This window comes from Callorhinus ursinus, unplaced genomic scaffold (genome assembly GCF_003265705.2).
Source record: "Callorhinus ursinus isolate GAN/ISIS: 27379988/994484 unplaced genomic scaffold, GSC_fseal_2.0 scaffold74, whole genome shotgun sequence".
In the NCBI taxonomy this organism is placed as follows: Eukaryota; Metazoa; Chordata; class Mammalia; order Carnivora; family Otariidae; genus Callorhinus; species Callorhinus ursinus.
Genome location: NW_027397136.1, coordinates 4,009,989 through 4,029,910, shown reverse-complemented (window position 1 = coordinate 4,029,910; position 19,922 = coordinate 4,009,989). Strand labels below are relative to the sequence as shown.

At 48.7% G+C, this 19,922-nt stretch overlaps 2 protein-coding genes across 11 annotated transcripts; one reads left to right on the top strand and one right to left on the bottom strand.

Moving 5' to 3' along the window:
• Positions 1–677: 677 nt before the first annotated feature.
• RHNO1 (RAD9-HUS1-RAD1 interacting nuclear orphan 1) lies at positions 678–8,285 on the bottom strand. 5 transcript variants are annotated; one of them, XM_025851918.2, is made up of 3 exons: positions 8,051–8,285; positions 2,850–3,107; positions 678–1,769 (listed from the first exon to the last, which is right to left on the bottom strand). In XM_025851918.2, exons 2-3 carry the CDS (start codon positions 3,015–3,017, stop codon positions 1,170–1,172), a joined length of 768 nt encoding a protein of 255 aa, XP_025707703.1. In that variant the 5' UTR covers positions 3,018–3,107; positions 8,051–8,285; the 3' UTR covers positions 678–1,169. The 5 variants fall into 5 exon arrangements, with proteins under 5 accessions (XP_025707703.1, XP_025707701.1, XP_025707705.1 ...); XM_025851916.2 differs by lacking the exon at positions 8,051–8,285 and adding an exon at positions 7,300–7,372; XM_025851920.2 differs by lacking the exon at positions 8,051–8,285 and adding an exon at positions 7,300–7,372 and having other exon boundaries at positions 2,892–3,107.
• On the top strand, positions 7,433–19,778 carry FOXM1 (forkhead box M1). Of its 6 annotated transcripts, none has more exons than XM_025851913.2 (9): positions 7,433–7,665; positions 9,649–10,197; positions 10,760–10,905; positions 12,292–12,483; positions 13,534–13,662; positions 14,334–14,378; positions 15,011–15,080; positions 15,265–15,440; positions 17,758–19,778. In XM_025851913.2, exons 2-9 carry the CDS (start codon positions 9,696–9,698, stop codon positions 18,781–18,783), a joined length of 2,286 nt encoding a protein of 761 aa, XP_025707698.2. In that variant the 5' UTR covers positions 7,433–7,665; positions 9,649–9,695; the 3' UTR covers positions 18,784–19,778. The 6 variants fall into 6 exon arrangements, with proteins under 6 accessions (XP_025707698.2, XP_025707697.2, XP_025707696.2 ...); XM_025851912.2 differs by having other exon boundaries at positions 15,008–15,080; XM_025851911.2 differs by having other exon boundaries at positions 9,649–10,221.
• The last annotated feature ends 144 nt before the right edge of the window (positions 19,779–19,922 follow it).

The following is a 19,922-nucleotide window of genomic DNA, read 5'->3' as shown; positions in this document are numbered from 1 at the left end:
CACTCCTTGTGTGACCCTAAACACAGTCCTTTATCTAGGCTTCAGATTCCCATCTATGAAATAAACAGAATACTCCCTGCTTGTTTAGCTCTGGCTAGACGGGACACAGAGTAGGTTCTTAAAACTGAATGGATACAGTTGAAAGAGATGCTATCTGTATTGGTGAAAGGGCAAAGGAGAGTTTTTGCCTGGGCAGTGCTGCTCTAGTTACAGCAAGTAGTCTTCTCTGAAAAGTTCCCATATTTAATTACATACATTTCAAGAAATCATTTTCCCACCCTATTTGACATTTACAGACTTCTTTGAATGGAAATAAAAAACCAAAACACAGCAAACCTAAGTAACTTATCTGTGTCCCCTTTATCGCCCCTGACCCCACTGTATTCAGTAAAACAGGGCTTGCTGCCTTTCCTCACCTTGGCCTTTTAGCAGATGAGCAAGGCTGTAGAGGCAGCAGCTCAGCTACAAAGTCACAGAGTTTGGGGCGCCTGGGTGGCTCAGATGGTTAGGCATCTGCCTTCAGCTCAGGTCATGATCCCAGGGTTCTGGGATCGAGCCCCACATCGGGCTTCCTGCTCGGCGGAAAGCCTGCTTTTCCCTCTCCCACTCCCCCTGCTTGTGTTCCTGCTCTATCTCTCTTTCTCTGACAAATAAATAAATAAAATCTTAAAAAAAAGTCATAGAGTTTGCTTTTATTTTTCCTGTCCATCATGTCATAAAGGAAGCTGCTGCTGAGCCTGACACAGAGTTGGTACTCAAAAGTGTGGAATGAATTAGTTTGGATGAGGTGATTAAAGGATTAATTAGTAGTTTTTAAAAAACAACGAAGAAAGACCTTTTGTGGAGAAGGCAGTATTGCTGCGTGATCGGTAATCAGAAGCAGGGTTCTCTAAAACCTTTCTGCAACCATTTATTTACATACATTTTAAAAGTTACTATAAGATACTTTAAAATTTTAGACAGTTAATGTTAAGAAAAATATGAACTGTTTATGACAATAAAAATTTTTTAGGAAAAGACATCTTAAAAAGCAAATCTGGGAACTGAATTCCCTTATGACTCCAAGGTTCTAGTTAAAACATCTTTTTTTCTATTGAGGTTATTGGTATTATTTCCATTTTATTCTCCTGATGTACTCTCCTGTGAGCCAGAAAAGTACTTTAGCAACTTTATGAAAATTTCTTGAGGCTGCTGGTGTCGGAGAAATCCAGTGAGTTTTTCACAAGGAACTGGTTTTTGTTCAGCTTCCCTCTCTCCCTGAGGTAAGTAAACAAGTGGCATCGTTTCCTCCATGTGACCTTGATCCCATACTTCTCCTCGGGAGTGTCTTCAACTAGAACAGGCCCAGGCTCTGGGCTCTTGGGAGTACTAGCGTGGAAGGAGCAGCTCGGAAGGCTACTTTCCCTCTGATCTGGGGGAATGGGCCCCTCCTTCACAAACGATGACTCTGGGGTCTGGATATCAGGGGGAATGAATACATAAGGTAAGTTCTGAAGCGTATGTACTGACACTTCCCCACAGCTTTGAGGACTGAGCATCGGAACTAAGGGCCTTCCGGAAATGCGCTTTTCTGATTGACCGGGGCATTCCCTGCTTAAGGGGATCCCAAGTGTGGCTGAACAGGAGGAAGACAGTGGACTGTCAAATGTTAGATGTGGGAACTTGGAGGCGGTAGATTTTCGACTTGCATGTCTTGCCTGGTTTCGATGATGACATTTCTGGTTCACAGGGAACGAGCTTTCTGCTGTCATATCAAACTGAGGTGATACCTTAAGGATCAAAAACCAAAAAGAAGTGAGGAGAGCCACCTACCAAGTATGAACGAACCTGAGGGAGGAAACTATATCCAAGGACCAGAATTCTAAATGGGGGCCCACTATGGTAATGGACACGAAACAAAATATTTGTCTAATGGGATATTAAAAGAAAGGGATATGAGCTTTGGGCAATTAATTCGATCTTTCTGGCTTTCCATTTCCTTGTGTGTAAGAAAGGGGACAATGCCTCCTTCACTTTATCACACCATACAGCTGCAACTTGTTTAACTATCTTTAAACTTTGAGGGCAAACACCAACAGTCTTCCTCACCTTTGATGCCCAGCACCTAGCAAAGTGCCTGGCACGAAGAAGGCCCCCAGTAGAGTGAATGCTGAGTGCAAGAATAGGGAGTGAGATCATGTATGGAAAGCAACTAGCATAAGACCTGACACATGATGAGTCCTCAATAAGTGTTCATTCCTCTTCTCATCCATGGGATTCTAACATTTCAGTTTCTTCTACAATCCCAAAGCAAGTATCATGGTTCTTCCAAGCAATCCTGAACAAGCTATATTTATTAAGCACTCTTAATAAAGTGAAGTTTATGCTTTTGTCTGGCCCTCTGGCTATACCATTTTCCTGACAGTAGCTATATTCTCTTTCTAGGGCCTTGAAACTGTCAAAATACGACATGCCATTTCTGTTGGGTTTTTTCCAGGTTCACTCTATTAAACTATAAATATAGTACCGAGCTAAATAGTTTACCTCTCAAGTGACGCTTGGGGAACAATCTCATTTTTTATTCATTCGGCCATTTATCTGGCTTCTTCACTGGGCTACCGAGTAATGAAACTTTTATACTGAACTCTTTAAGAAGAATGTGGGGAGAAAGACTCCAACTCCAACCAGCCCCTGCCTCAGCTTGAACTTAGAAAAGAAGACATCCCCAAGAAGATGGCTGATGACAGAAATACATTGCCTCTTGTCCCTGCCCCCATGAATCTTTGGAGGCCCTGGTTTAAGGGGCAGAAGAGGCAGCATTCTGCAAAGCCTAACAGAGCAAAAGTCAAAGTAAGAATACCATGGCCTACCCAGGAAGTGGCGGTGTTATGGTCAATGGGCTTGCTGGGCACCTGTCTAGTGTGGGTGATGGTAAGCTGGGGAGAGCCATAATGGTGTTTGGGGCCCTCCAGTGGTGGTTCTTGGAATAGCAGCTGGGCTTTCTGGGAAGGCTGGCGGCGTTTTTTTCTGGGAGGCATCAATAGGTGAATGAAGAGCAGTTAAAATTAGTAACCACATGATGCTGGTTGTTGTCAGGTCGGGGTTCAGGCTCCGATTCCAACCCATGCCTGCAGAGAAAAAAACAAAAGCTGGGAGACAATTCTGATGATTCCGTCCCCAGCTCTTGCTCATCCTCTGCCAACCAGTTCTACTACCAACTATCACCCCTACCTCCACACTGTGGGGGGTACAGCTTCTATCCCTGCACCACCAAGTAAATACACAGTAGTTCCCGGTCAACAGCATTCATTCAATGCACACTGATCGAGCACGTGTTGAGTGCCGTGCTGGGTGTTGGGAATTTAAAGATGAATAACCATTGATTCTACAATCATTTATCAAGTGCCAAGCGCTTGTAGGGACACATAAGAGAGACTGTCCCTGTCTTCAAAGTGCTGAGAGGCTAGCAGAGGGAGACAGACAATTCCGATAATGGGAAGAATGCTTCCATTCACCTCAGGGGAGGCTTTCTAGAGAGGGTGATACCTGACCTAGTACGGAAGGGATAAGGAAAGCCAGAGAGCAGAGAGAGCAAGGCACTCCAGGCTGAGGAACAGCACATACAGAGGCACGGAGACAAGACTGTGAATTCAAGTATCACAGGCTCCATGGAGCTGGACACAGCGTATGCAAAGACAAATGCAAGACCTCAGAGACTGGACCCGGTGTCAGGGTCAGGTCAGAAAAAGCAGGTGTACCATAGGTGTTTGGACTCTAGCCTAAGTAGTCACTGAAAATTTTCAAGCAGAACGATACGATAACACTTAGTTTTTTTTAACTTTCCCTCCATATAATTTTGAACATACACAAAAGGAGAATGAATAATATGAGCTCCCGTGTACCCATCACCCAGTTCCAACATCAGCCCATAGCCAATCAGGATACATCCACACCCTTTATCCACTTCCCCTACCCCTATATTATTATGAAGAAAAGATGAATATTCCCAGCCATTATACCATCCCCATTAATACAACATATATATATATATATATATATATATGTTCCTTAATATTATCAAATATCCAGGGATGCCTGGGTAGCTCAGAGGGTTAAAGGTCTGCCTTCGGCTCAGGTCATGACCCCAGGGTCCTGGGATCGAGTCCCGAATCAGGCTCTCTGCTCAAAGGGGAGCCTGCTTCTCCCTCTGCCTGTCGCTCCCCCCTGCTTGTGCTCTCTCTTACAAATAAAAAAATATATTATCAAATATCCAGACATGTTCAAATTTTCAATTGTTCCATAAATGTCTTAATTGGTTGTTTTTGTCTTTTAAGACAGATCCTGGCAACAATGTGGAAAGAGAGGGAGTACTCTGGAAATAGAGGGACCAGTTTTAGGAGGTTACTCTGTTACTTAAGTGAGAAGTGATCAGGCCTGAATCTGGGCTGTGTTGGCGGAAATGGGAGGCAAGACACAGAAGCAGGATCAACAGGACCCGGAGTAATAAACAGGCCGACAAAAGTGAAAAAAGTGTCCATTGACTCTAGTAACCAGATCGACTTTAATAAGAGCTTCATCAGTGGAAGGGTGGGATAGAAGCTTGCGTGCAATGGAGAGGTGCACGGGAAGTACAGCTGAGCATCCAGCGAAGTCACACAACAGGGCAGACTGGTTCCACCACATAATTCATGACTCATTTAGTCAACAGTAAAAAGTAACATCCTCTGACTTATGTCACTAGGCAGTGGTGATACAGGTAAAGAAGAAAGAAAGGACAAATCATTTTTAGGGATAACAAAGGTAATACACACAGCTGTTTGTTCGTTCATTCAGCCATTCAACAAATACTGAGTGCCCGCAGTACTAGGCCCTGTTCTTGGTGCTGGAAATATATACCAGAGAACAAAATGAAATCCTTGCCCTCGTGGTGCTTATACCCTAGTTGGGAAGTGACTATGGAGAAAATCCAAACAGGATAAAGGGTTGAGCCAACTCAGTGCTCTTTTAGAGAGGGCTGTCAGGGAAGGTGACTAAAAAAGTGATATTTGAGCAAAGACCTGAAATGAAGAAAGGAGAGCAGATGAGAACCAGTTTATGTGACACAGGGCTTCACAGGCAAGGTTAAGGACTCTGGACTCAACTATTCTTAGTGTGACAGGAAGCCAAGGCAAGGCTCTGGACAGGGAAGTGACATTTCTATAATGAGAACTTTAGGCGCTCTGTGAGAACAGGTGGGTTGGGGACAGCAGGCATGGAGAAAGGAAGCAGGGCACCCAGTTAAAGGGCTGCTGCAGGAATCCAGTGGAGAGATGACAGCAGTAGCAATGCCTCCAGTCAGTGTTGACATTAGCCAGCCTCCAACAGACACGACATTGCTCAGCAGCAATCCTACTATGTTCCCTTCAACTCAATATCCGCAGACTATCTTAAGATGTTTCCACTTTCTTAAAACCTTAGAACTCCCCTTCCCTCTTAACAAATGACCTTATTTCCTACTTCACAGAGAACGCAGGAGACATCAAAGAAAATACGCTCACCTTCCAGATACCAACATACAAACCTATATATATCTGTATCCATTCTCTTTATGCTATAATCGCAGGTCAGTCCCGTTTGCTCTGTAAAACCCTTCCCCCTGACTGTGTTTTGGAGCTTTCCTTGCTTTATACACCTTTCTTAGGCAATGATCAGCTCACACCTACAAGTGGATGACTTAAGTATTTATATGCTCAGCTTAGAATTCTCTACACTCAGTACCCACATAGCCACTGCCTACTTGACAGCAACTAGATGTCTCAAATGCACCTTGAACTCATTTATTTAAAATTTTCCAGTTGACTCCAAATCTTTTTTTTTCCTTTTTAAGGTTTTATTTATTTATTTATTTATTTGACAGAGTGAGAGAGAGAGAGCGCACACAAGCAGGGAGAGCAGCAGAGGGAGAGGGAGAAGCAGGCTCTCCGCTGAGCAGGGAGCCCAATGTGGGGCTCCATCCCAGGACCCCGGGATCATGACCTGAGCCGAAGGCAGACACTTAACCGACCGAGCCACCCAGGCACCCTCAAACTCAACATATTTAAAACTGAATTCATGATCATCTCCCCTGCACCTGCTCCATAGGTGATTATCTTCTAAGGTCCTTGCTCAGGGTATTATCCTTCATCTAGTTATGCAGCCAGAAACCCTGACATGTCCCACTTCTGTCCCCATCCAACACCACCAAGCCCTGACAATCTTACCTCTTAAGTATGTCTTCAATAATGCCCCTTTGGCCCCTCTCTCCTGGTATCTTTCTCTCCCCACCACCCTTCAAGTTCCAACAGTTCTGGTCTGGAGTATTGCAATAGCCTAAACGGGTCTACCCTAATCCACTCCAGCACCCCCTGCAGAGGAGCCTTTTAAAAATGCAAATCGGATCTTGACTCACTTCTGCTTAAAATTGTTGATTTCTGGATAAGGACCAAACTTCCTCAGTTATGGCTAAGGTCCTATTTCCTCTGGCTCCGGCTTCATCTCACACCACACTCTATTCAGGTCCTCTCAGCTCAGCTCTGACTCCTCAGATGTTCTTCAGCCTTTGCACAGCCCAATCTTCTTCCTCCCACACAGCCTTTGCACACCTTCTTCCTTTTGCTTTGCGGGGTTCACTCCCTTCTTTACACAAAGGCATCAGACCTCAGAACAAGCTTCCTTCCAGAAAAGCCTTTCCTGACCTACCGAAGGCAAGATCTTATCGTAGATACTCAGTTATCAATGACCTCTAATTTATCCCTTCGCAGCTATCTCTCCTTTTGCTTATTCGATTCTTCAAAAATGTCTGTGGTCTCCTCTCTTCCCGTTAGACTGTATACAGAGTAAGGAAAGAACCTCCCCTACCACTGTTATCCTAGCAGGGCCTGGCACATAGTAGGTGCTCAACAAAATGTGCCGACCAAGTTAATAAAGTATTATCATGGCGTGGAATTTTTTTTAAGAGGAAGCTTAAACAGGATGATACGCCGGTCGACTAGTCGAGGCAGCCAGACGATCGTTAGTTGGAGGGGAATGGAGTAGTTTCCCTCAAGTAAGGAAGCCAAGCCAGGGAGGCTTTAGAAAGGCCGGAGGCTGGCGAGGGAGGCGGGAGGAGCGGCGCCGGGGGCGGGCTCAGGGAAGCGACCCGGAACGCGCGAGGGAGCGCAGGCCGGGGACGCCGGCCCCGGGCAGCGCCGTCTCCCCGCCGCCCCGGCCGCCGCCCGCCGCCCGCCGCGGGGGCCCCTCCTGCGCCCTCCGGGCCGCCCACGGCCGCCCCCTCCCCACGAGCCGGCCGCCGGCCCGCCTTACCCGCCCGGCGGCGTCCCGGCCGCCGCTCCCCTGGGCCGCCGCAGCGTTCGAGCCCCGAACGCGGAGACAAGGGCGGCCGCCGATTGGCGACGCTCCGTCACGTGACCGCAACGCTCCGCCGGCGCCAATTTCAAACAGCGGAACAAACTGAAAGCTCCGGTGCCCGACCCCACCCCCGGCCCCCCGGCCCGGGACCCCTCCCCTCCCGGGATCCCCCGGGATTCCCCACCCCTCCCGCACCGCCGGGGACCCGGCCGGCCTGGCGCGAGTCTCTGTCCGGGCCCCTGGCTCGGCCCCCAGGTTGGAGGAGCCCGGAGCCCGCCCTTGGAGCCACAGCCCAGCCTCGGCGGCGGCTGCAGTCGGGAGGTGAGCGGGGGGGCGGAGGAATGGAGTCCGAGCCCCGGCCCGGGCAGAGGCAGGGAGCCCGGGCTCGGGCGCCGAGGTCGGGGGGTCTAGCAGCAGGGCGCGGGACCGGCGTGGAGGTTTGGGGCCACACGGGAACGAGGGCTGGGAGAGGGGGCAAACTTTTTCTGCATCCAGCCAACCTCCTGGCCTTGTCCTCACTTCTTTCTCAAACCACCTCTTGGCCTTCCCTGGAAGTTTGACCTCTGCGCCCTGCCCACAACCTCGGGAGGGCTGCTGGGGTGGCCTACTTTTCTAGACAGACTGGCTGGCGTGAAGATTGAGCTTATTCTGCATTAAGTCAAAGACAAACCTGCCCACACCCTCCCCTGCTCCCAAGCGCTCTCACCACTGAGCCGCACTGCCTCCACTCCACCCTCTTCCAGGGCCCTTCTCCTGGTTCCCGAGAACCTGCAAAGTTTCCGTGGTCAGGATGCGCAGTGGCATCAGAGGGGTCACTCTGGACGTCCCCTAGCTTAAAGTGTTGGCCGTGATAGGAAGAGACTGGTCAGAGAGTTGAAAGCAAAATTAAGCCTTAGACCAGGAAGATATCTTTGGGGGATGGGGAAGGAATAATAGTATTTACTCATTGGTGGGGCAGGGGGAGGCTTGAAGAGATAAGAGGTAGAAATGAAACTGAGATTTGAAAGTAGAGGAAACCTAGTTATAAAGGAAAGGGAGGAGGCAGAGTGGAGAGAGCCTATGAACTCTAAGCAGATGGCAAATGTCATCAGACTGTGACAGTCAGTTTTAGGGAGATAGTGGATGTCCTAACACAGACAGCGCATTCTTCTGTCAAAGTACCTTTAAATAGGATTACACAATTTTACATGATGGCAGAGTATCCCGTGTATCTATTAAAATCAACAAACACGAAATTTTTAAAAAAGATGTTATTTATTTGCGAGAGAGAGAGCATGAGAGAGGGGTGAGGGGCAGAGGGAGAAGCAGACTCCCTGCTGAGCAGGGAGCTCAAGGTGGGGCTCAACCCCAGGACCCCAGGATCATGACCTGAGCCGAAGGCAGACGCTTAACCGACTGAGTCACCCAGGCACCCAACAAACACATTTTGTTTTTTTAAAGATAAAACTATTTTCCTTAACATGACAGAACCCCCTTAGCATATTGATGACAGCACGTTCTATTGGTCGGGAGATAGGGATTATAGTCTTGGTTCTGGAAGAGAAATCAAGGACTCGAGTAACATGCTTAGAAAGTTAAAATAGGAAAAAACACACACAAGGACTAGAATGTCGCTATAGAAATATTTTGCAAATTGTGAAAGAAAAGTGTACTCTTTCTTTTACCAGTGCGAGGATAATAGCCTGTGAGATGAATCGCCCCATGGGCCTTGACCAGAGCAGTTTCCGTATTCTCTGAGGTCTTGTGAAGTAGGAGATGATGGCAAGGGAACGATAGTGCAATTTGCCTTTCTCCTCTGATCCCATGGGCACTGATCCTTTTATTTATAGACTAAGATGGTGTAAAAATATACAGGCTTTATCAATCATAAAATAGATTATGGGGTCAGAGTTTTGTCCGGACTCCTCAAATTGCCAAATGTCCTCAATTCCAGCATTCCTGTCCCCAGAGTCACTGCAAGTGATCTGTAGTGTAATAAGCAATAATAGAAATTTCCACATTTTTATAACTGTCCCACTCATTTCTGTAGCCAAACATTCTTAAGCTTCCGGAAGACCTTTGGCCATGTTGACCTACCTTCAACCCAGTCCCGCTTTCTCCTTTTGAAATGCTTCAGTTTTAGCTTTCTTTTGTCATAGAACTCATCCCCTTATTGTCTGAGGTCTTTACAGAGGCCCAGGGATCATTAACCTGGGCCTGTGGGCTCATGCTTTTGGTCATGGAAAGAGGAACGCCTCTCTCTAGCAGTACCTCCTTCTCAGCCTAACAAATCTCTGACATCCTGCTGTTCCTTGCACTTTCCAGGGCCCATGCTTGTGATTCTCAATGGAGAGTGAAAGCACAGATTCATAATGAAAACCAGCCCCCGTCGGCCACTGATTCTCAAAAGACGGAGGCTGCCCCTTCCTATTCAAAATGCCCCAGGTGAAACATCAGGAGAGGAACCTAAGAGGCCCCCTGCCCAACAAGAGCCTGGTCAAGCACAGGCTTCCAAGGAGGCGGCAGAGTCCAACTCTTGCAAGTTTCCAGCTGGGATCAAGATCATTAACCACCCCACCATGCCCAACACCCAAGTGGTGGCCGTCCCTAACAATGCCAATATCCAGAGCATCATCACAGCATTGACCGCCAAAGGAAAAGAGAGTGGCAGCAGTGGGCCCAACAAATTCATCCTCATCAGCTGTGGGGGAGCCCCCACTCACCCTCCAGGACCCCAGCCTCAAGCCCAAACCAGCAATGATCCCAAGAGGACAGAAGTGGTCACCGAGACCCTGGGACCAAAGCCTGCAGCTAGGGATGTCAATCTTCCTAGACCACCTGGAGCCCTTCCCGGGCAGAGATGGGAGAGCTGTGGTATGTGGTCTGCAAGGCAAAGGGGTGAGGAGCCCAGCCTTTCCTCTCTGGTGGCAAGGACTGCAGTCCGTCAGGTTGATACTTAACAGACAGGCCCCTAGCCTGAACCGGGGGAAAGTCTTGTCTTTCTTCATCCCGAATCCTTGACCCAGATTCTTTGGGCGCTGTTTAAAGTGCCCAAATTATAATTTAGCGTTTCTCTTACTTTCTTTAAATTAGGAAAGGATTTGTTTATTTTTGCTAGTTATCTTCCCCATCGACCGTGTAAGGAAATAGGAATCTTTCTCCATTTTAATAAAGGAGAAAACTGAAGCATGAGGAGGAAAAGTGACTTTGTGCAAATACTAACTCTTTGTTAAGGTTGCCTTGACTGATCTCTCCTGAATTTCTCCTGAAATCCTTGATGGGGCAGAGTACCTGAGGGCCACAGTAGATTCAGCATGTGATCCCTGTCCCTACGGGTAGAGGTCTCGGAGAGATGCTCCCCAACCTCCGATTTTGATGGGCCTGCCACATACTGGATCAGGCAGCTAAGTGGCATCTTGGATTGTTTCCCCTCTAGCTGGAGGCGAGGCAGCAGGCTGCACTCTTGACAACAGCTTGACCAACATCCAGTGGCTCGGAAAGATGAGTTCTGATGGACTGGGCTCCAGCAGCATCAAGCAAGAGATGGAGGAAAAGGAAAATCGTCACCTGGAGCAGAGTCAGGTAAAGGTGACTTCTCACTAGGGGAGTCAGGGCCAGTGCAGGGAATTTCTAAGAAGGGAAATGGCCCCAGTGACCTGTGGAGCAGAATTTCCAAGTTCTGGTATTAGCACTTCACTTAGTGCGATTCTGCGTAACGTTTGAGCTACCTTTCTGCCTGGGATCTTTTTTGCCCCATCTGTGAAATTTCCTCGAGGGCTCCTGGCTCATTCGGTATTCCATGAGCACTAACTTTAGTACTCTGCCCTTGGCAGGTACTCAGGGAATGATGAAGAGGTCTTCGTTGGGAAAGCCACTTGAGCCTGAAAGAGGCAGCCTAACAGTATGAAAGGTTAGAGCATAAGACAGAGTACAAGGTAGTTCTATTAGAAGATACATTAATAGCAAATAAAGTGAGTTAGGTGCGAATGTTAAATACTTCCCCGGTAATCAAACTTGATTTGACCCATCTATGTGGCCTGGGGTTGTTTTCACTATTGCCATATTGTTGCATAGACCCTTAAATCAGTCATTGAGCAGCCTTTAAAAAGTGAAAATTTACATGGATGTGTGCATAAGTAAAACTTAAAAGACTTGTGTACTTTCTGAAGTTAGAGCTCAGTTTTTAAAATTTTTTATGTATTTTTTTAAAAGATTGATTTATTCCAGAGAGAGAGAGAGAGAGAGAGAGTAAATGAGCAGAGGGGTGGGGGACAGAGAAAGAGAGAGAATCTCAAGCCGATTCCAAGCTGAGTACAGAGCCCAACCCAGAGCTTGATTCCCACGACCCTGAGATCATGACCTGAGCTGAAACCAAGAGTCAGAGGCTCAGCTGACTGAGCCACCCAGGCAGCCCAGAGCTCAGTTTTTTCAAATGTGACTGATCAGCTCTTTGCCTGAGACTTAGCCAGTTGTATGTTTTGCAGACATTTGTCTGTCCTATACTCTTGAGAGTATCTGTCTCATACAAACTCTGAAAAGAGGTGGGTTTATTCACATCACATCAGTAGTAGAAAGCAGACGAAGACACTGGTCTCTTGACTCTGAAAAATGAGTATGGTTTTAGGATAACATCAATGCTTTCCTAATGTACACCCAAACTTTCCCGAGAGGTTTCTACTAGCAGACTGGACCTCCACTTATGATGGGACAACATATTCGACAAAATGGACAATGACAGAGAAGCGGCTCCACATTGTCTAGGGACTGGACTAGATCGTCGCTATGCTTCCTAATCCTAAAATTTTATTCTATGGACTAGTCGTCTCAGATGAGTAGGTTTCTAGCACGATTCTGCCGCTTAAGAGTTTTCTCTGGGGGATGTTCTTTGCTGGGGGCCCAGGGGAGGCATTATGAACTCTTCCATGTCATTTCTTTTTCTCCTGGCCTTTGGCTTCTCATAACCCTCAGGTCGAGGAGCCCCCGGGAGCATCAACATCCTGGCAGGACTCTGCGTCTGAGAGGCCGCCATACTCTTACATGGCCATGATACAGTTCGCCATCAATAGCACCGAGAGGAAGCGCATGACCTTGAAAGACATCTATACGTGGATCGAGGACCACTTCCCCTATTTCAAGCACATTGCCAAGCCAGGCTGGAAGGTACATAGCAACCCGTAGCGACGAACGCCGAGGTCACTATGGCCCAGCAGTTTGTCCACACAGATGTGCAACCCTTTGTGTGTGGTGCTCTGAGGAACCGTTAAATGCAAAGAAAGCTGGAACCGTAAACAATTGTATGTTTCTCGGACATGACTTGATCCTGCCTATTCCAGGCAAGATGGTCGGCAGGAGCTCTGCAGCCACTTCATTGGTCCCTCCCTGAGGTCTCTAAGGGTAGAGGTCTCGGAGAGACTGTCCAGGGTAGCACTGAGCCTCCTCTTGTGCTCCGTTGAACTGCAGCTGCCGTGGCTAAGTAGCTTTATGAAAAGATCTTAATGAACAAAAAAATGCTGTCCGTGAGCCTCGTGATCCAAGATTCTCCTCTTCTAATGTCACATGTCCTCTCCAGAAGGCAGGGACGTTCTCTTCATTGTACTCGTGGGGACACTGAGGTCCCTTGGAGTCGCTGTCACTCACAACATCGCCACAGCGTTGGTCTTCTGACAGAGGCGCAGCTCCAAGCGAGGGTTTTTTTGTTTTGTTTCCTCCACAGTAGAACTTTTTTTTTTTTTTAAGATTTTTATTTATTTGTGAGAGAGAGAGGGGAGCGGCAGGCAGAGGGAGAAGCAGGCTCCCCGCAGAGCAGGGAGCCTGATGCGGGACTTGATCCCAGGGCCCTGGGATCATGACCTGAGCTGAAGGCAGACGCTTAGCGGACTGAGCCACCCAGGCATCCCCACAGTAGAACTCTTCACACGCTTACCTCAACGAAATTTCCTAGTTTCTTAGTTTCTTCACTCACCTGTCTTGCTACCGAATGCTTCATGGCCTCGGTCCTCTTTCCCAGCCACTGACAGCCATCCAGGTCTTTTCTTTACCACCAGCCATTGGATTGATGGCTTTATGGCCCAGCTTGCCAGCTCCTAGACCGTGAGGACACTGCTGGCTACAGCGGGGGAGGCCTGAGGCTGATGTCTCCTGGGGAAACATCAAAGGGGATGACTCCGAAGCTAAAGTAGCTAATAAGTAGTTGTCTTTCTCTCCTTGCAGAATTCCATCCGCCACAACCTTTCCCTCCACGACATGTTTGTTCGGGAGACATCTGCCAATGGCAAGGTCTCCTTCTGGACTATCCACCCCAGTGCCAATCGCTACTTGACGTTGGACCAGGTGTTCAAGGTGAGTATCCTGGTTCCATCTAAATAGGGCCAGAATTGGTCATCATAATATCCATCTCAAAAGGAAACAAGTCCTCCCTGTGATGATCTTCCCTGGCCAGGGCAGAGTTAGAAGTCAGCCAGCCCAGAGACCACCTGCGTAAAACTAGCTGAATTAAGTACGGTTGACACACACCAAATGACACACTTCTGGGCTAGACCAGGCCCTGGGGAGGGCTGCCCTAATCCAAATAGACAACTTCCCTGGGCAGTGTTTCTCTAAGTGCCTTGTGCGTAAGAATTGCCCGGGATGCTTGTTAAAATATAGCTTCCCAGACCCCGCTCTTGGGGGCTTCTGACTCAGTGGGTCTGGGATGGGCCTCAGAATATGCATCTTTAACAAGCCTCTGAGGTGATTCTTACAGAGAAAGTCTGGAAACCCTTGCTTTGAAAGAGCCCTTCTTCAGCCTGGAGACCAGAAACTGAGCCGCCAGAACATCTTTTCAGAAGTTTGGGGATTTCAGAGTGCCCATAAGGCGGCTGCTAGCTCTAACTCTTCCGCTGGGTGGGAAAGTCATCCCCCATGGCCCTCAGCATCCAACAGCACTAGCTGTTTTTCCCGACCCGGGCAGACTGACCACGCTGGTGGTAACTTCATCTCATTTCTCTCCCACAATGCCTGACCGCCACCAGCCACTGGACCCAGGGTCTCCACAATCGCCTGAGCACTTGGAATCAGTAAGATTCTTTTCCTCCCGGCTCGGGGCTTACCCTTGTTTTTTCCCTTTCACTGCACAGCATGGCTTTAGTGGACAGGGGAAGGGAGCCTGTGTGGCTGTATGACTGCCGGCCCTAAACGCAGGGCACCCCTAGCCCCTGGGAGTAAGGAAACTGATGGCCGCCACCTCGTACCCTCCCCCCGCCCCAGCTCCTGCCCACTTCTGCTCCCCCTCGACGGTGCGCGGAGCAGAGCATGCTGTGGCAGGAGGACGTGCCACGGGCTTTGTGCCAGACGGCAACCTCGAGTGCATGGCGTAGGCCTGGCAGGAGGCAGTTTTCCCTCTCCCTTTCCTGCCTGGCTTTTCTCGGCCGCTCGTAGAGCTCCGCGCTTTAGCATCCCCCGGGAGTGGTGAGGACACGTGGACGAGGTGGTAGGACTGTCCTGCCATCGTATGTCTGCGTGCCATCACCTGTTCCCATGAACCAGGCTTTGGAGACAGTGCTCACCTGCATCCGCCCCAGACCGGCCTTTTCTTTCTGGGCTGTCAGTTGGCTCAGTGCACGGTCCCGGAGCCATTGGCGGGTCCTCCTGCCTTCTCCCTCTGCCTCGTTAACCCAGGTTTCTTTCTCTCCCTCTCTGCCACAAGCAGCAGCAGAAACGACCCAATCCTGAGCTCCGCCGGAACGTGACCATCAAAACTGAACTCCCACTGGGCGCACGTTAGTATGAACAGTGGGCGTCAGGCTAGTCCTTGCTCTGGGGGCGTATTTTAGACAACCTGACTGCAGGAGTCTGGGCCCAGCTCAAAGGGCGCTGAGCCCAGAGAAGGAGAGCAGAGCTCCTGGGATTGGGAAGGGGTGGATCCCTGGACCCCTGCTCCTGATTTCTCCCATGTCCTCCTAGGGCGGAAGATGAAGCCGCTGCTACCACGGGTCAGCTCGTACCTGGTACCCATCCAGTTCCCAGTGAACCAGTCGCTGGTGTTGCAGCCCTCGGTAAAGGTGCCATTGCCCCTGGCAGCTTCACTCATGAGCTCAGAGCTTGCCCGCCACAGCAAGCGAGTCCGTATCGCGCCCAAGGTGAGTGGCTTCCGTTTTCCTCTGACGAGACACTCCAGTCAATTAAAAGTGTCGGATCTATGGTTTGCAAGCTCTCTGCTTAAATGCTCCTGGAGGAGCTTATAAATCTAGTTGGGTAGACGAGGCATTTTCCTTTGTATGACAAAGGAGAATTCAAGAGCATTGTAAGTGCTAAAAAGGAACTTGGATTACGGTATAAGTGATGTCAGAAGCCCATGGATACCTAATGAGTTTATAAAAATTACATTTGGGTAAGCAAACAGGTGTGGCAACAGCATTCTAATGGGCGGTGCCATGGAGGCAGGAGATGCCAGTTTATACCCAGTAATGGTAGGGTGATTGGATCAGTCTAGCTCAGGGGTTCTCAGCCTCCATACTGTTGACATTCAGGGCTGGATACCTCTTTGTTGGCGGTGGACCTACGCGCTGCAGGATCTTTAGCAGCATCCCTTGTCTCTCCCCACTGGATGCCAGGAGCATCCCCCAGTGTGACAATTAAAATGTGTCCAGACATTGCCAGATGTCCCTTAGGGGGCAGGAGGGTGCGGATAGCGCCCCTGGTTGAGCATCGGTGGCCTCGCTTGAGGAGAAGGTAAGGAGGGTGAAGTTAAGACCATTTCGTGATGAGCTACCAAGTCTGGACTCAACTCTATAGAGGATTTGTGAGCGAGAGCCGACTGATAACAAAGCAGAGAAAAGGGTCCCCTTGCCTCCTTCATTGAGATGGAAATAACATAGGCTCTGGAGTTTAGAGAGACTTGGGTTTGCTTTATTCTTTTTAATTGAAAAAATATTTTTTAAATATACATAAAATAATACCTACCATCATATGTAATTTTACCTAAATGTATCCATGTGACTGTAGCACATAAACTGTTTTTGTTTTATTTGCAATCTTTTTTTTCCCCTCTTTTCTTTCTGCCTGCCCTCCCCCACCTTCACTCACATCCCCCTGCTGCCCGTGATACCCCATGCTGACAACGTAGTATGCTTGCCTTCATCATTTGTTCCTGCTCTTCACGTACTATACGTACACATACAGCCATAACCGTTTTATATATGTACATACAGCACCCAGAACATTCAAAATGGGATCACACTACACTTTCCTGCCATAGGGAGATTCTTCCAAGTCACTTGGCATTGGCTCTAATTCATTGTTTCTTAATGGCCACATAATATTCCACCGTGTGGCTAAGCCATAAATTTTCCAGCATTCCACTTTTATGGGTACTTTTTTGTTTTTTTTTTGTTTGTTTCTGGGTTTTTTGCCCTATGAACAACACGGCAATAAACATCTTTGCAGGTACCTTTCTTACAAGTGCTTTTGTTTCTGTAGGCCAGAAAACCAGACATGAGATTGCCCAGTGGAAAGGTCTTTTCCATTTTATTAAATCTTGCTAGATATTGATTTCCAAAAAAATATATAATCATTTACATTTCTACCAGCGATACGTGACAAGAGCGATATCTTTGCCAGCAATTGGTATTAATAGTCTTTGAAATATTTGCCCATCTGCCATGTGTAAATGATATCTCCTTGTCTCATTTTATCTTTCTTTGCTTATCAGTAAGTGTGAGTACCTTCTCGTCATGTTAGGTCACTTGGAATGGTTCACTGAGCTAGTTATGTACAGGCATGGCCCATCTTTCTATGAGGTTTTGATAACAATATGTGAAAGTTCTTTGTTATTAAAATATTAACCTCTGTCTTTGGTGCTGAAGATATATATATATATATGGGTATATATATATTGTAGATATATATATATATATCTACAAACAATAGAAGTAAAATATATATATATATATATTTTACTTCTATTGTTTGTCTCTTTGTTTATGGAATCTCTTGCCATAGTAAGATTTTAAGTTTTTATATAGTCAACTATGTCTCTCTTCTCTTTTACAGCTTCTGGGTTTCCAGTCTTGCTTAAGAAGGTCACCCCCCCCCACCCTCAGATTGTACATGTAGCCTCCTAGATTCTCTTTCAGGATTCGTATGGTTTTAATTTTTCTGTTGAAGTCTTTGTATATGGTATGAAACAGGCATCCAATTTTATGGTCTCAGCTAGGTACTAATTATACCAGCGCCATATTAAAACAACACTCTACCTTTTACCCCCAGAATTGAACTACCACCTTCATCATATAGTCTCATATTTCCCATAGTTTGTAAGACTTTAAAAAGACAAAAAAGAGGACTAGTACCAGCATGTGGCTTATTTCAGTCATGATCTTGTGTTCCGCCTGTTGACTGGGGTGAGTGTCAAGGCCTGGAGGGCTCCCTCTCACCGCACCCCTGCTTTCCTTTCAGGTGCTGCTAGCCGAGGAGGGGGTGGCCCCTCTGCCCGCCACAGGGCCTGTGCAAGAGGACAGACTCCTGCTTGGAGAAGGACTGTCTCCTCTGCTTCCAGTTCAGTCCATCAAGGAGGAAGAACCCCAGCCTGGAGAGGAAACGCCACCCTTGGGGAGACCCATCAAAGTGGAGAGCCCACCCTTGGAGGAGTGGCCCTCACCATGCCTGTCTGTCAAAGAGGAATCATCTCACTCCTGGGAGGGTTCGTCCCACTCTCCCACTCCAAGGCCGAAGAAGTCCTACAGTGGGCTCAAGTCCCCAGCCCGGTGTGTCTCGGAAATGCTCGTGATTAAACGAAGGGAGGGTAGGGAGATGAGCCGGTCTCGAAGGAAACAGCACCTCCTGCCTCCTTGTCTGGACGAGCCTGAGCTCCTCTTCTCCGAGGGCCCCGGGGCTTCCCAGCGAGCCACAGAGCTCCCTTTGCCTGCAGAGTCCTCCGAGCCTGCCTCCCAGCTTGGCTACTCCCAGGAGGAGGGAGGACCTTTTAAGACCCCCATTAAGGAGACGCTGCCCATCTCCTCCACCCCGAGCAAATCTGTCCTCCCCGTGACCCCTGAATCCTGGAGGCTCACACCCCCAGCCAAAGGAGGGGGGCTAGATTTCAGCCCAGTACAACCCCCACAGGCTGCCTTTGGCCCCCTGCCTGATTCCTTGGGGCCCACGGATTTTAGCACCACCCCGCTGAAAAGTATCCCCCTCTTTGACTCACCCCGAGAGCTCCTCAATTCGGAGCCCTTTGACCTCACCTCTGACCCCTTCAGCACCTCCTCCCCCTCAGATATGGAAGTCCCCAAGCCACACTCCCCCGGGCCAGAGGTGGCCGGCCTTTCTGCCAACCGTTCTCTGACAGAAGGCCTGGTTCTGGACACAATGAATGACAGCCTCAGCAAGATCCTGCTGGACATCAGCTTTCCTGGCCTGGAGGAGGACCCTCTGGGCCCTGACAGCATCAACTGGGCTCAGTTCATTCCTGAGCTGTGGTAGAGGCCTGACCTTACCCTTGCTGCCCATGCCGTCCACACTTCCAGGGGCTCGTGTGGCTGGGCCATCCAAGCCTCATCTGGAGTGAGGACAGCAGGCGGGACCGTCCACTCCTCTAGCTCCACTTCGCCTGGTCACGCCATGGCCACTACTGAGCCCTCTGCAAGCAGCGAGGTCCTGGTGACCGGTCACTGTGCCACCAGTGCTCCCCAAGAGAGTCCGGTTCCTCACTCTCCCTGCTAGGGGCTGAAGGGTGGGAACAGCAAAAACAAGGGTAAAAAGAGATTAGGAACTCCCCAGACTGTTTACACCTGTGCCCAGCAGTTTCCCACCTTCCCTGCTTCTTGCAGGGTGGCCCTTGTAAATAGTGTATATTCTCCAAATTATCCTCTAATTATAAATGTAAGCTTATTTCCTTAGATCATTATCTAGAGACTGCCAGAAGGTGGGTAGGATGACAAGGGGTTTCAGTTTGCTTCTGTTCCTTGCTTTTAATTCCTGGAGAAGGGAGGACCTGCAGTGCATGGTTTCTTCCAGGCCCAGGACACCTGCCTCAAGGGCTCTTTACTGTAGGCACCCAGACAAGCAGGTCAGCTTCCTAGGGTCCCTCTTATTGCCCCTCCCTCCCACCTTCCCATGTTTCCAAGTCCGCTTTCCTGCAAGAAGAAATCCTGATGAAAAGGTCTCTTGTAATGGGTCAAGAGTTGAATTGGGGGTGGGGGAATGGATGCGTCTGAAGCAAAGAATGTGGGTCCCTAGATGTGCTCCCATGAGACGTTTCTCTGATAATGTCCCTAATCATGCCAGAGAGACTAGCCATTGCCAAGAACTTGGCCCAAGGCTTGAGAAGACTGAAGGGGCCCTGCCCTGCCTAGCTTCCTTAGCTCACACTTCAGCTTTGCAAAGAGCCACCCTAGGCCCCAACTGACCGCATGCATGTGAGCCAGCTCAAGAACACTACCATAACTGTCAATAAAATCCAGGGTGGAAGTGTGGTCTCTGGCGTGTCAGTGTCTGGTCCCTGAGGCATACAGAGGGGTTGGACAAGACCATGGGAGACGATGGAGATGGTGGTGACCGGGAAGAGGTAAGGCCTGAAGCCAGCGCGAAGAAGCACATGAGAGTGCTGAGGGCTTTGGCCT

Excerpts from the sequence above, each read along its gene's own strand:
- RHNO1 (XM_025851918.2), bottom strand. The coding sequence starts at position 3,017 with ATGCCTCCCAGAAAAAAACGCCGCCAGCCTTCCCAGAAAGCCCAGCTG. Across the intron at positions 1,770-2,849 it reads ATAACACCGCCACTTCCTGG|GTATCACCTCAGTTTGATAT; the intron begins GTAGGCCATGGT and ends TTGATCCTTAAG.
- FOXM1 (XM_025851909.2), top strand. The coding sequence starts at position 9,696 with ATGAAAACCAGCCCCCGTCGGCCACTGATTCTCAAAAGACGGAGGCTG. Across the intron at positions 14,379-15,007 it reads CGCCTGAGCACTTGGAATCA|CAGCAGCAGAAACGACCCAA; the intron begins GTAAGATTCTTT and ends CTCTGCCACAAG. Across the intron at positions 15,441-17,757 it reads GAGTCCGTATCGCGCCCAAG|GTGCTGCTAGCCGAGGAGGG; the intron begins GTGAGTGGCTTC and ends CTTTCCTTTCAG.